This window comes from Chlamydotis macqueenii, chromosome 8 (assembly GCF_036417535.1).
Source record: "Chlamydotis macqueenii isolate bChlMac1 chromosome 8, bChlMac1.mat, whole genome shotgun sequence".
Classification (NCBI taxonomy): Eukaryota; Metazoa; Chordata; class Aves; order Otidiformes; family Otididae; genus Chlamydotis; species Chlamydotis macqueenii.
In genome coordinates, this window is record NC_141563.1 from 17049429 (window position 1) to 17063910 (window position 14482).

General features: G+C 37.5%; 1 protein-coding gene across 3 annotated transcripts in view; it reads right to left on the reverse strand.

Moving 5' to 3' along the window:
- KCNT2 (potassium sodium-activated channel subfamily T member 2) overlaps positions 1 to 14482 on the reverse strand; it is a 141993-nt gene that overhangs the window by 109667 nt on the left and 17844 nt on the right. For all 3 annotated transcript variants that reach the window (XM_086753725.1, XM_086753724.1, XM_086753723.1), the window contains exon 2: positions 205 to 284. In XM_086753725.1, coding sequence (XP_086609851.1) covers positions 205 to 284 — 80 coding nt within the window. The remainder of the gene's footprint in view (positions 1 to 204; positions 285 to 14482) is intronic.

Genomic DNA, 14482 nt, shown 5'->3' on the forward strand with positions numbered 1-14482 from the left:
GTATTTGATTCTACAAAATATGTATGCTGTTTTTAAGTTCAAATAATACTTTCTGAATTTGTTTTAGATATTACGTAAAACTAACTCCTCTGCAGGGTAAAAGTTTAGCTTAGAAGAAAATAACTTTGCTATTGCCGTTAACAGAATTGGATTCTATTCAAAGTATCACAATTATCCTTAACAGAAATTAATCCAACTGCTTACTTGATCTTTGGTTTTTGATGAAGAAGAGCTTTAGTCTCTCTTTAAATGTATTTTCATTCATATAGAATTCAACTTGCACCCTGAAATACAAAAGGAAGTATTAGTACTGAATATGAAAGATGGTAAATTATTCTTTCAAAATAATTTGTTTCCCCAAACATGTGTTCTTTATATATAACTGCAGGAACGTATTGAGAGTGTTCAGACAAAAGCTCACTTGGAATTAAATGACTAATGTTAAAAGATTAAAAAAACCAAAACAAATAAAAAAGCCCTGAAACAAACAAACAAAAAAAATTTAGTTCATCCTCTTTACACGCAGAATCATTTTCATACTACTTGGACACTCTACACTGCAAAACCAGAAGCATCTACATTTTTTGTATTTTCATTGGAAGACTATTCTTATATCTGCATCTTTGTAGGGAAGATTTCCTTGATGTTCAGGTTAAACCTTCCATATCAGTTTAAATCCCTTTCTGTAAAACTGACATTTTAATAATTCTTCTTTTTTTTTCTATCTTCTTCATCTCTGTTAAGCAGTTATGTCTCAGTAAAATGTTCACTTGTTTGTGTCCACCTTCAATCAAATGCTCATGCACCAAACTCTCTGAACTTCGCTTTTGTCACAAGGAAATACTTGGACCTGAAAGCAAAACTATATTGCAATCATACAATATTGTACAGAAAATAACTCCCCTTCCCGATTATATTAAAGCAATAGTAACATCTTTTTTATCTCTCTTCTTCCCACATTTGCCAGGACGTATTTCATCTTCCTGTCCCTCAGTTCAGTCTGAGTACAACTCATGCAATAGTTCTACACACTAGAAAAGAGAAGAAAACTGTTGCAGGAACTGGTGAGGGCACGAGGTGTGCATTCGTTGTGTACAAAAACTTGGGCTATTGCAGAGTTGTGGAGCTGCACTGCATGCCGTAGGACGAGTGCAGCATTAGTTCCATTTCCGCTGAAGTCCCTGCTCTACCCAGCTGACATCTTGGATCCCCCTCACCCATCCCAGTTCTCCTCCAGCAATGAATCACTTCACCCAGCAAAATTTCTGTGCCTTCTTGAGAAGCCAGTCCTCAATTTGAGAACTGTTCTACTATTGCTAAATAATAAACTGGTATCACAAAAGTGATTTACTTCCTTACTTCTCACTTTCTCTGTATACCATCACGTGTTGCAAAACTGCATATACCTTTTCTGTTCACAGGCATACTTGATCTTTATTTGAGTATTTACTTTCAGCAGTCTTTCTTTCATCAAATGATAGTACTTCAATTACTTGTTCTTATACGTACTGTCATGTTTTTCAAGCAGGATCCTGATTTTAGTTTTTCCTTTCAGCTTCTCCTGAAACAGTTTTTGTATAATCTAATGTAAACTATAGTCTCTCTCTTCCCTTCAAATATTTGTCTAATATCATCTATTTCTGTACACTACTCTTACGGAAGATTATTTAGTTATGGACCTAGAATGGATGACATCTCAGATAATATCTGACTTTTTCATGCTTGCTTACTTATTATCAGAAGTTTAGGCATATCACTTTGTAGGACAGGGTCAGCATGTCATAGAAAGAAGGGTCTCTATAACTCATTTAGTGACGTCAATTAATTTTAGCTAGTCACTTAGCACTTGGTGTGCTTTATTATAGTGTTCCTTGTAGAATGGAGAATTACACTGCTTCCTGTTCAGAGGAAGCAAAAACATAATCTTATTTTTAAGAATCTCTATTGCAACTGAGCTCTCCAACTTACAAAATTTTGAATTATTTCTGTGCAATGACATGTTTGACACAGCAGTAATAGCAAGCCCTACCCCAGACCAGCTTTTCTGCCCTGTCTGGCTCTACCCCTCCTGCGGCAAGATCTTTAAGCAGTTGGAATTAAAGAGCCCAATTGCCTTTTGCTTTTTAAACTAAGAGTAGCTGCAACTGCGTATTTCAAATAGCTTGGGCCCAGGGGAAAGTCCTAGAAACTGCCACCAAGCTAGAGGAAAAGCCCATCAGATGAAGAGTAACTTATTTCTGGTCTTTTCTTGAGCTTAAATATAGACCAATTGTTGTGCTGCTCAAGAGTGCAGGAGTCATCGCCACTAACAGAAGTACAATTTAGATAGCTGGTGACCTTAAGGCAAGTTAAGGAAGCATGTCCAGGGGTTAATTAAGGGGTAAGCAGGTTTGTGGGGGCCTGAGCTCTGCTTCAGTTCTTTTCTGCACATTTCCCAAGGTACTTACTGTCATTAATGCAGTGACAGTTTTAGTGGGAAACACTTCCCATGATTTGGCAGCTGCCACATGCTAAGTGTATATACTTACTCTTCAAGGACATATTTCAGTAGGTAAACAAAGTGGCACGAGCTATTGAAGAAAGGGATGATATTTAAAAGGAACACAGTATCAGTGATCTTTTTTATGCATTTTAAACTAATCTCTCACATTTTTCCATAAGAAAATTACAGTAGTCACTTATCATGAAAGAACAACATGTTAATAATAAGCCATGATTTAATGACAACAAGGAAAGAGGATGTGGGAGCTAATCACCTTCCTATCACTACCATTATGAATTGCTCTGATACCCTTCTAACAGTTCTCTACTTCTTTCCTTAGCAACATGTGCTCACAGCAGACTGGGATTCCACAGCGCAGCTGTTTCCATGGCAAAATGGGTTACAAATGCTGCTAACACTACTTCTCTGGCTCAGCTCCTCCTTCTGCTTCCCCTGACTTTTTTTAAACTTAAGTAAAATATGGACCTTCTACATGTGCAGGAAATACATTATCATGCATCTATAACCAACATACACTTTCATGATACTGTCTACCAGAGAAAGAATATTTCGTGCTGTTTCTTAAAGGTTACTATTTACTAAGTAAAACTAAGAATGAATGGCTGAAGGAGCCACTGGCAGGGATAAGGTCAGAAACCTACAGATACTGTTCATCCCCAATACTTTGCTTTTTAGTTTTAGGTAGAACACTCATTCTATTTGAACCTTTTTGGTAATCTTTTAATGATTAAAATTTTACCTCAAATATTTGCTCTTTTCTGTCTTTTTCCCCACTATGAAGTATAACCTAGAAAAGAAGTACTTTGGGAACATAACACAAATAAATTCTGATCCTCACTTGCAACCTTTAGTAGTAGTAGTGAAAGGCTTGAACAGGCTTTTTCTGTACTTAAGTAAGTTAGTAAGGATATTTCCAGTGAGTAAGTGAAATTCATTACCACATACTTATATAAAACTTGATTATTCTGTTGCAGGATAAATACTAGTTGGAATTTGATTCCAAGCAAATGGTTTTGATGAAAGGGCACGCATGTAGTACAGGGTAATAGTATATGTGTATGCAAGTCACCTGGCCTACGGAATGGGTTTCGTTTTGTTCTCTATTTCTAGTGTAAGTAATTTAAAGTGTAGTTTAAACAATTCGTGCTTCATGTTTTTTATCTTCCTGTAAAAGACAGTTGTTCAGTCCACCCTGACCAAGAGGAAATCAAGTTGAAGAACTAAAACGCTACTCCTTGAGGATGCTTACTGGGACAGAAACAGCTGATGAACATAAGGATTTTGTGTATGCGGTCAGTTAATAACTTCTGACTTTTTCTGTGTATTTGGTAGCCATTTAATACTCCATGAAAGCTGATTTTGGAAGTTAAGAACAGGTCTGTCTGCACTCCAGTTACTTACCTAATTTTGTCTGCACTTTTGCATTGCTATTTACAATGTCATTCTAACTCCACAGCCACACTTTGCTATAGTAACAATATTACCCTGTACCCTCAAATCTACAAATTATCTTTATTTTCTGTTAGAAGATAGCAGATTTGGCAGAAATAACCCCTTCAAAAATGAAAGTATGAGTTGGATTTCTCACTACATGCTAGGATGTTTATGCTTACTACTTCTTGACAATAGAATCAAGAAAAGACATTAACTGTAAAAATAGAGCAAATCTGAAGAAAACTACATCAATTTATTTAAATCTGTCTTTATGCGAAGGGACGTTTCATGTTTTTTCTACAAGAAGAGCCTTGTTATATAGACACAGTGTGTTTTTTATTGGGATTTGCCAATCCAATAGATCTGAAATCCTGTTAGATTTCAAACCTGAAAGTTTATTATGAAGGGTGTATCTAGGTGCTTAAAAATGAAGCATTTGAAGTGCTAAAGTAAACCACTATCATCACAGGGAAAAAAAAAAAAGGAAATGGGCATTTTTTTCTTATAGCTTTTATTAAAAGATTAGTGTATTTTAATGATGATTGTCTTGGCTAGCAGCTCTCTTCTTTTTGAAGTTTTGCAGCTCTGAAATAATCAGAACTGTGATTTGTTTAGAGCTTCACTGAGAAATGATCATTTGACTTTCTAGGCCTTCTTGTTTCATCTGAATCAATATGAGAGATCAAGACTGCTTGTTGAATGACACCTCATCATCTTATGCTGAAGGAAATGGCAGTAAGACCAGTACTCTTCCATTACTGGTTCTTAACTTGGGGAAGCTTTCTATTTGTTTCTGGTAGGAAATCGGTCATCAGTTGCATAGGACATAATGAACACTGAACAGATAAAGCTCTGATTTTTTCTTTTCCCTTCCATGCTGAATGACAGCACCCCAAAACAAATGTTAGTAACTGGAGGAAGCAGGGTGCTTGTTTCTTCCCACTTACTGGAAAGACAGAAAATGCTCTTTCTTTTGCAGCCTCCTAGTTTGATAGTCCATTCTTGCAGTGTGAGCATGACATGAGAGAGTTGTGAAGACCAGGGCCTCAACATTTTTCTGTGTGCTTTAGGACATAGTCTTTAAAAGCTACATCCTTAATGAAGCTGTTTGCCATGCACTATACTGATGAAATCTAATATTTACAATATGGCACTGCATTTTCTTAAAGACTACTTCTAAAAAGGGTACAATAATTAAAACTGCCATGTATAAGGTTTTTTTTCTGATAGGGAATTTTATCTGCTTATTATGAATAAACCAATGAATATTTTCAAGATCTCTGAAGAACTGTGTTTGTGTAATACTGTTGTGTAGATTCTTTATAATATCTAACATTGTGAATGTATGTGATAGAAAACAGGTTCCACGCCTTCTAATAGTTGTCCTGTAGTATATACTATTACCTATTATCTCTTTATTTTTCCAAACTAAATTCTCACAGTACTGCTCTAGAATAACTTGCACAGGATAATGATCTGGTTCAAATTTGAACTGTCATGGAACAATACCTACATTCGCTTGATTATGTAATTGGATGCTACCATAACTAATGGATTTATAGAGATCAGGTGTTATCAGTGTCACCGTAAAAATTCTAAGTATTAATGAAGATAGAAATAGCATGAACTGAGTTCAGTTTAATCACAAATTACAGAATAAAGGATCAACAATGCATAAATAACCGTGTAGCTTAGAACTGTATGCATGCATTTCACAATTTAACTTGAAAACATTGAGGAAATGGCATACTGTCCCTCCTATACTTCCTTTTCTTTGCTCTAATTCCCTACACAGACCTTTGCTTTCAACATGCGTTTCTTCTTTATACTCTCACTGTCTGGAATTGTAACTCAGGACTCTGTTATTCTTCCTTTCCTTTTCTTAGTAACTAGTCTCTTTCTGTTTTCCTTTGCAAATTTCCCTACCTTCTGGTCAATGTCTCATTCTCTTATTTTTGCTTCTGCTTTTTCTTTTGCAGGAAGAACTCATTCTCTCCTGTCGCACCACCACCTCTAACTCTAACCACAGTCAAGAATGTATAGCCTTCTCTGTAGGCCTCTTTCTATGTCACTTTTCACTGTTAACAATTTCATGGTTCTTTGTCACCAAGTGTCATTAATTTAGTGTTACTTCTGGCAACTTCTCCTTTTTCATTATCCATCTCCTCCTGTCACTTTATCTTCTAGCTTAATAGTAAATCTAAAGGTCATTCCTTTCCTTCTGAATTCCTAGTGTTCAAAATCTTGGCCTGTGCCACGAGTACCTCTGGACTTTACTACTTTTAAAGTTATCGTTTCATGACCTTGAGAAATCTCACTCTTTTTGAGATGTTTGGCTTTCCTCTCCACTTGAATTATTTCACCAATTTTCAGCCTGCTTCCAGTATTGCACATTAGGATAGCTCACAAATATCAAGGCTTTAATACATCAACTCTGCAGCACTGCACAAATGCCATATGGGCCTCCTTACTGTTGGTGTTATATGGCCCTTTAAAGATACTTCTTCCTCAGGCCCATCAGAAACTTAACAATGAACAGCTATGAAAATATCCACTGTATGTTCAAAATAGACGGATGGCAGTGACAGAGTTGTATCACTCCTACTCCAACACATGTGATGTTATTTCTCTGTACATTTTATTTTAATAAGTTTGGATTCAGTTTGCGTGCTCCCCATTTAACACTTTTCTCTTACAAAGCCAGCAGCTAAACACTATGAGGGGCATTGTCATGGAGATTATCCAGATAAAGATATAAACAGGTGTTCAGACAAACAGAAGCCTTAAACTGTTCTAGTAGATTTTGTCATCTCTAGAATATTTAATAAATAAATAACTTAAAGACTCATTGCGCACTTTAGATATGGCAGTTTACAGGTACACACACCTTTCTTACTCCAGTGAGTAAGTCAGCTTCATTGGGGGCCCAAGTTAAATGCCTGTATGCAAAGAGCAGTGAAGAGATGTGCGCAGGCCTGCAGGGCTATGATCTTATTGGCATCACAGAGGTGTGGTGGGATGGCTCCTGTGACTGGAGTGTTGGAATGGAAGGATACAGGCTCTTTAGTAAGGACAGACTGGGGAGACAAGGAGAGCATGTCACCCTCTACGTCAATGACCAGCTGGAGTACATGGGGCTCCTCAGGTGAAGGACCTTGCATGGTCGTACTCCAAGGGTTGCAGTCAATGGCTCAATGTCCAAGTGGGGACCAGTGAGGAGTGGTGTTCCTCAAGAGTCAGTATTGGGACCAGCACTGTTTAACATTTTGTCGGTGGCGTGAACAGTGGGATAGAGCGCACCCTCAGCAAGCTTGCCAATGACACCAAGCTGTGTGGTGCAGTCAACACGCTGGAGGGAAGGGATGCCATCCAGAGGGACCTGGACAGGCTGGAGAGATGGACCCATGTGAACCCCATAAACTTCAACAAGGCCAAGTGCAAGGTCCTGCACAGGGGTTGGGGCAGTCCCAGGCACAAATACAGGCTGGGTGGAGAATGGATTGAGAGCAGCCCTGAGGAGAAGGACTTGGGAGTGATAGTGGATGAGAAGCCCAGAAAGCCAACCGCATCCTGGGCTGCATCAAGAGGAGCGTGGCCAGCAGGTGAAGGGAGGGGATTCTGCCCCTCTGCTCCATTCTCGTGACACCCCACCTGGAGTACTGTGTCCAGCTCTGGAGCCTCCAACATCAGAAAGACATGGACATGTTGGAGAGGGTCCAGAGGAGGGCCACAAAGATAATCAGAGGGTTAGAGCACCTCTTGAATGAGGACAAGCTGAGAGACTTAGGGCTGTTTAGCCTGGAGATGAGAAGGTGCTGGGGAGACCTTAAAGCAGCCTTCCAGTACCTAAAGGGGGCCTACAGGAAAGCTGGAGAGGGAGTTTTCACAAGGGCAGGTAGTGACAGAACAACAGGTAATGGCTTTAAAGTGGAAGAGTGTAGATTTAGATTAGACATAAGGAAGAAATTCTTCACTCTCAGAGTGGTGAGGCACTGGAACAGGTTGCCCAGAGAAGTTGTGGATGCCCCATCCCTGGAAGTGTTCAAGGCCAGGTTGGACGGGGCTCTGAGCACCCTGATCTAGTAGAAGGTGGCCCTGCTCAGGGCAGGTGGGTTGGAACAACATGATTCTTAAGGTCCCTTCCAATCCAAACCATTCTATGATATAAAAAAACCAAATACCTGTGAATGAAACATCATTTTTGTTTAGGCCTAGGAGCTACTTATTACTCTTTATTTTCTTTTTTCCTTTTTTTTGTGTGTGTAGTAGTCCAGGGATTAAAATAGCAAAAAATACTACCTGTGCATAGGTTTCATGTTGAACGAGAAAAAGGATGAGCCTTTGAGCTGAGTATTGACTGAGTATTGACTTTTAAGGAAACTCTGAGCAAACCCTTCTCTTAAATTTGGTCCCTTGCAAGTGACTCCAGTTAGCCTCTAATTACCAGAGAAATCCAAATCACTCTTCATTTAAATACTACTACTCATTTGTAAGACAAATGTTTCTGACTATTCTGTTACTGCTCTTCTGTAAGTTACCTTTCTCTTCCTTTTTATTTTTCAAGAATGGAATGCATCTTTTAAAAAACAACAACTAGAATGAAGCCGAAAGCTGCTCATACATGGTATCCCCACAGATTAGATCATTTATCTCTGTTTTCTTTTACTAAAAAAAAAATAAGAAATTAAGATTTGGTTTTCAGAAAATGCAGCAGAAGGGAGAAGAAAAAAAAAAAGAGCAGATGGATAGAAAAAAAAATCCAAAAAAGGAACAAAAAAAAATTTGTGGGTGAATCCCAATCTGTCATTTTTTAAGTATCACATGACCAAGTATAAAATATAATTTTCAATATGACTCATTAATATGTTACCTGAAACACAGAGCCAGCTTCCTAGTAGGTCTGATGCAATGCTTACTTAGATCAATGGAAAAATTCAATTCACTTAGAGTAGAGTAAAATAATTCAATACTAAAAATATTCAAACCAGGTATTTCCCTATTGCGGTAAGTATTTAATCACTATTTTTCTCCCCAAAGGAAAGCCATTTTCTTGCTATTTCAGTTATGCAACGTATTTTACACAAAACTGGCAGGTCAATGGGAGATTCAGAAGAGCGTATATGTTGATTCTTCTCTAATATAAGTCTATAGCTTTTTATTGTTACTGTCTTGCTTTACTATTACTTCTGTTTGGCTTTTCTGCTTTTGTTTTTTTTTTTTACTGTATTATGCTAGTTACACTTGATAATCTTCAGTTATAATTAATTTATTCAGTGTTTCCTGGAAAAATGTACAGCATAATTATATTAAGTCAGAAAAATACATTTTGAAGGGTTTGGGGTTTTTTTCAGAATTAAATTTTGGGATCCAGTTTGTTAGCCTACATTTTTACAAAAGACATAGTAAATTATAGGGAAGTATTAGCTGCACCTATGCAAAAAAAAGAAGTAGAAGCTTATAAAAAATTGTCTTAAAACTACAGCTTTCAGTGTAAACTGATGAATATACATGTGTGTATGGAGTCTTACTCACTGATTACCATTTCATAAGGAGAGAAGTTTCAGAAATTGAATGTTCTAAGATAGAAATGTCAACATATGTCAAAATCATATTTCCTTTATTCTTCTTTAAGTAGAAAATCTATTTAATTTTTCCAAGGAAAATGCGTTCATCAACCTGAAGAATAGTTTTGGTTTTGTTTGAATTCTGGTATTGCTTGGGTTTTATGACCCAATTAAAACAGAATGTCTAAAATTTCATAAGTCCCTGTAGCCTTAAATTTATTTCCTGTACAACTATAGTTACTGTGCAAGACATTATGTTGTCTTTTGTATCGCACGGACCTGCTGCGATGTGATCTGTATATTGTGTCCTCCTTTTTGGTAGCTGTATTCTTCTGGTATTTCTCTGTCCTAACTTAGTTGTAATGGTTGCTTTCTGAATAACTGTATAGTGATGATAATATGATTCTTAGTTGTTTAACAGCTTCCCACAGAATGCACCAGTAAAAATGGCAAAAATAAGGCCATCTTTGCTGAAAATACTAAGAAAAGTTTTATAAGAAGCATCAGGTGAATTGGAATAGCCTGCAGTTTCAGAAAATATTGTATTTTTCCTTCAAACATGGAAGACTTTCTTCCCAACTGTTAAACCAAAAATTAGTACATTTTACACTTAAGATCCTGCTTTTTTTTTTTTTAATAATTGGCCACCAAAGAGATATCTCTAAGCAATCTGAATTTTCTGACCCCATTCAGACTGACCTGTTTGAGTTTTTGTTTTTCTTTTTCCTTTTTCTGTCTCCTAAAGCTGCTTCCTTCAAGACAAACAAAATGTCTGTATTATGAATATTTGGAGGAGAAAGGAAGCCTGAGATTTAGCGTATTTCTCTAAAGCAATTTTAAACCTGAAGTGTACATAACCATTAATCTTCAGAAAATAACATCTGAACGTATTGCAGTTGCTGGATCTAAAAATCCAGCTTCAAAATGAAGCCAGTGAAATGCCTTCTGTATTTCCTGTGATGTGATACTAACATGATACCTCGGAACCCGAATCACACAATTCCATCAAAAAATATTCTTCCTGCTATAGAAAAAGCCTTGCAGGCAAAATTCCTCCCCAGTCAATGAAGGTTTGACACTCAGTCTACAATTCACATGTGTCTATGATGAAAAGGCAGGCCAGGTGTGAACTGTATTTTCAGAAACTAGTGGACTTTACTGACAAGTCAAGGGAAAGTAAGCAGCAAAATTCTTAAGACACTATAACCTTCAAATATTTAGACCTTTACTTCACCAGAAAAAAAAAAAGTTGTTGCTAATTTTAGTCTCCAGTGAGATCACCTGTAGTCTGTATGTACATCTCTATAACCTGTGATACATACATCTTTGATTCCTTGATTATTTGACCTCTTGCTTGTTTCCTTCAGCAAAACTGTAGAATGTTTCTTCAGCTCGGGAGATGTGAAGGAAGAAAAGTGCTCAATGTCACTTTCTGTTACCACTCTTGCCACTTACTCCTTTCCTTCTATCCCTAATCCTCATAACTTTCTCTTGTCTCTCCAGTTGTCACCACAGTTTGCTTTGCCACCTCCTAATCCCCTTCAGAGAAGGATATGATGAGCGTGGAGTAAGTACCAAAGCTGGTCTCCAGGGCCCTGTTGAGCAGACTCACTCACAGCAGTTTATACAGCACAAAGAACGCTGGCTGAGTTTTATGCTCTATGGAAGGTAAATCCATGCACACATCTACCTAGCAATGTAAATGTAAATATCTGGGTAGGACTGGCAAGTTAAGATATCATATGTCCAGAGATATTATCTGAAACCTTTATATGACAGGTGCCATATAGTACAATAGAGTTTAAATAAAAGTCTGACAGTCCAAATCACTATTGGAGTAGTAGTCCATGAAGGCCAAATGATAAAACTGATTATTTCTCCAGTTGTGTGTTTAAAAAAAAAAAACCACTGCAAACAAGCAAACAAAAAAGCCCCAGAAAAACATGAGAAGTAACTTACAAAGGAGGCACAGACAGCAGCTAGCACAATGAAGCTTAAGCAGAGGCTGGGGGAAGCAGTAGCAAAGCTCACAAAGCAGCATGCCATGTGGCAAATAAAAGCAGCTGCCCACGATTATAATGTGGGCAGTGGCTACTTTACACAAAGTTCCTGGGCTCAGACTGATGGAACAGTTTCGTTACTTTTGCAGCCTGCAGTGGAGGAAATAGCAGCCCTGAAAGAAGAGGCTCAAGCCTTGGGCTTTGATTGGAGCTTTCTATTACTCACACTACAGAGCAAAGGCTGCTGCCAGAGGCCTGGCAATGCAGAGGTGTTCGGGACATAAGGGTACGCTTAGGTCTAGATTCCAGGTCTACCAGTCTGTTTGAACTAGCTGAAGTCTTTAATGTTATGGTGTATGAGTGATAAACTTGCAGTCAAGGGTATACACTATACGGAAAATATGTATATGTGTTCAGCGTGGAGTCTTTTACTAGTGTAGATTTGGGATCTCTCTGCAGAAGCAGCAAAATCGTTAAGGAATATTCAGATGCATGTCCTCACCGAATCATCTCTTCAGTATTTATTGGCTTAGTGCTGGCTTTCAGGAAAGTCATATAGGCAGTTTTTAGTTACAGATGCAGGAGATGTTTGATTTATGTTTGGAACTAAATAGTTGTTTACTTATCAACATGTAGTTCACTGCTTTCTCTACTGCTCTCAACAATGCAATTTCTTGCCAACTGTCATTAAATCTATCAGTACTGACCAATCAACGCTTGATTGGCTTACTACCAGATAAAACAGTGGTACAGATTGGTGTACAAATTAGATGTAAACACCAAATCACTTCTCTCTGAACTAAGTAAAACAGGCTTGTGCTGAGTGTTGGCAGAGAGCAGTAGGTATACTGGCAAGTTAAGATGTTGTCTGATGAACTTGCCATCTCCACAAGGTGGGTCTCGGCTCATGTCGCCCTTCCAAAGGGGTGATTTCCAGATGAGTCTCACTAGAAATCTGCTCTAATTGAATACCAATTACATTCTTTCCTTTGGAGAGAGTGTTTTCAGTTGGATCAGTTTGTTGATCAGACTGAACCGTTGTGATTATCATAGCTGATCCAAAGGCACAGCAGGAGCAAACACTCTGGGACAGTGGAAAAGGCAGGACCTTAGTGCAACTGCAGTGTTTGACTGACTGACAGTGATTACGAACCATCTCTTTCTATTGGTGTAAAAGACAGCATCAATTTGCTGCCACAAAGTTAATGGACCAATTCTTCAGTTGCCCAGATAATGAAAACAATGGAAGGAAAGGACAGGTGGGGAGATGACAACCGAAAACTCTAGACTAGGACTGTACAGTGCGATGTTCATGAAATCGCATTCATAAATGTGATTACAGGTATCTGGGTTTATGTTGCTATCGAGTCTTTAAAAAAAAATAAAAATTATGTTGTCAATAACCATGTTTAAAACTAAATCTTGATTTAGCTTAATAACTGCTCTGCATTCATTGCCAGTGAGACTTTTGCTGGCTATACATACTGCCCTCACTGGTCCTTAGCTAGCAAGGCTTTTAGGAGAGGCCTTCCACTGATACTGTAAAAACATCTATGATATTCAGAATACAGTAATAATACCTGTCATAGTTCTATTACATGTTCATTCAGAATTTTTGCAACTGGGAAATTTATATATTTATAAACAGCATTTTAAAAATAAATTAGTTGGTTCATTTTTGTCTCCTTCAAATCTAGACAAATGTTATTATCTTATTTTCAAAATAAGAGACAATATTTTTATAGACCAAATCCCTAAACGATCTTCTTAAAGTGCTAAAATATTTCCAAACAGATTATGAAAAAAATTATATATCTGTCACTATTTGGATGTTAGAGCTCCTATAGGGTAGTGTAAGCTGAACATATCACTTATTTACTTGATCATGCTAATAATCATCCAGTCAAAGCCCATTTCACAAGCACAAGTTACTTCTGTCTAAGATAGCACAGATGTTTCTCTGCAACCTTTCCTTAATTACACTGCCTGTATTAGGCTGTCTAATGTTAACTAATACAAAAGTTCCACAGCACATTTTAGCACTTCAGAACACAGCATCAGGAGCACTTTGGTATCATCAGGAAAATGCTGATGACTTGTTTCAATAATAACTATATTGATGCTAAGAACAAAATGGAGAGAATATGGGAATATACGTGGGAATGGGATGAATGTTGAGGGGAAAGTTGGAAAAGAGCTTATATCAGAATTAGGCTATATGACTGGCAAAAAAAATAGTAAGAGCTTTCACCCTTTTTAACAATGGGAGTTAGAAAACTTACAAATCTTAACTTTCAGCTGTAGAAATTTACACAGTCAACTGAAACAGCATTATACACTGATAGATTACTAAAATAAAGCATTATATAGTTCCATATTTCAATTTGTAGTGTTCATAATATCAAAATTGACCCTTTTACAGACATAGTCAGAATCATGTTTGAAAGAAGTACAAGGAAGAAGATGCATAAACACAGTATTCTTAAAAGGAGGCTTTTATGGATCATCTTTTTTTGTGCTAAACTGATTCTGGAGAAGTAGTAGTTACCTGCAGTCTATAGTTGAATCCCAGTCCCACTCCACCACACAACTACATATCTACACGTGAAGGTTAACAAACACTGCTCTGTCTAGAAGGCGGCTGTGCACCATTTACTGCTGTAACCTTGCCTATTTTTCCTCCATTCATTTTTCCATTTTCATGCTTGCTGTGTTCAAATGTTCACTCTGAAAGTGCCCCTCAAGTATCAGTCTTTTGTATGTCTTCAGGATTAGGGGTAGTTCAGTACCCTGAATTCTTCATTGTTTGATTCGTATTTGATCTATACATCCTAGGCCTGTGCTCCATCTACTTGCTGGACATTGCTTGACTTCTGATACACTCTTTTTGAAATGGGAATCATATGCTCCTCTTTCCCTACGGTGCTTTTCTACAATGGTCTGACCTAGACTCAAGGTCTCTCAATTGTATCAAAATACAA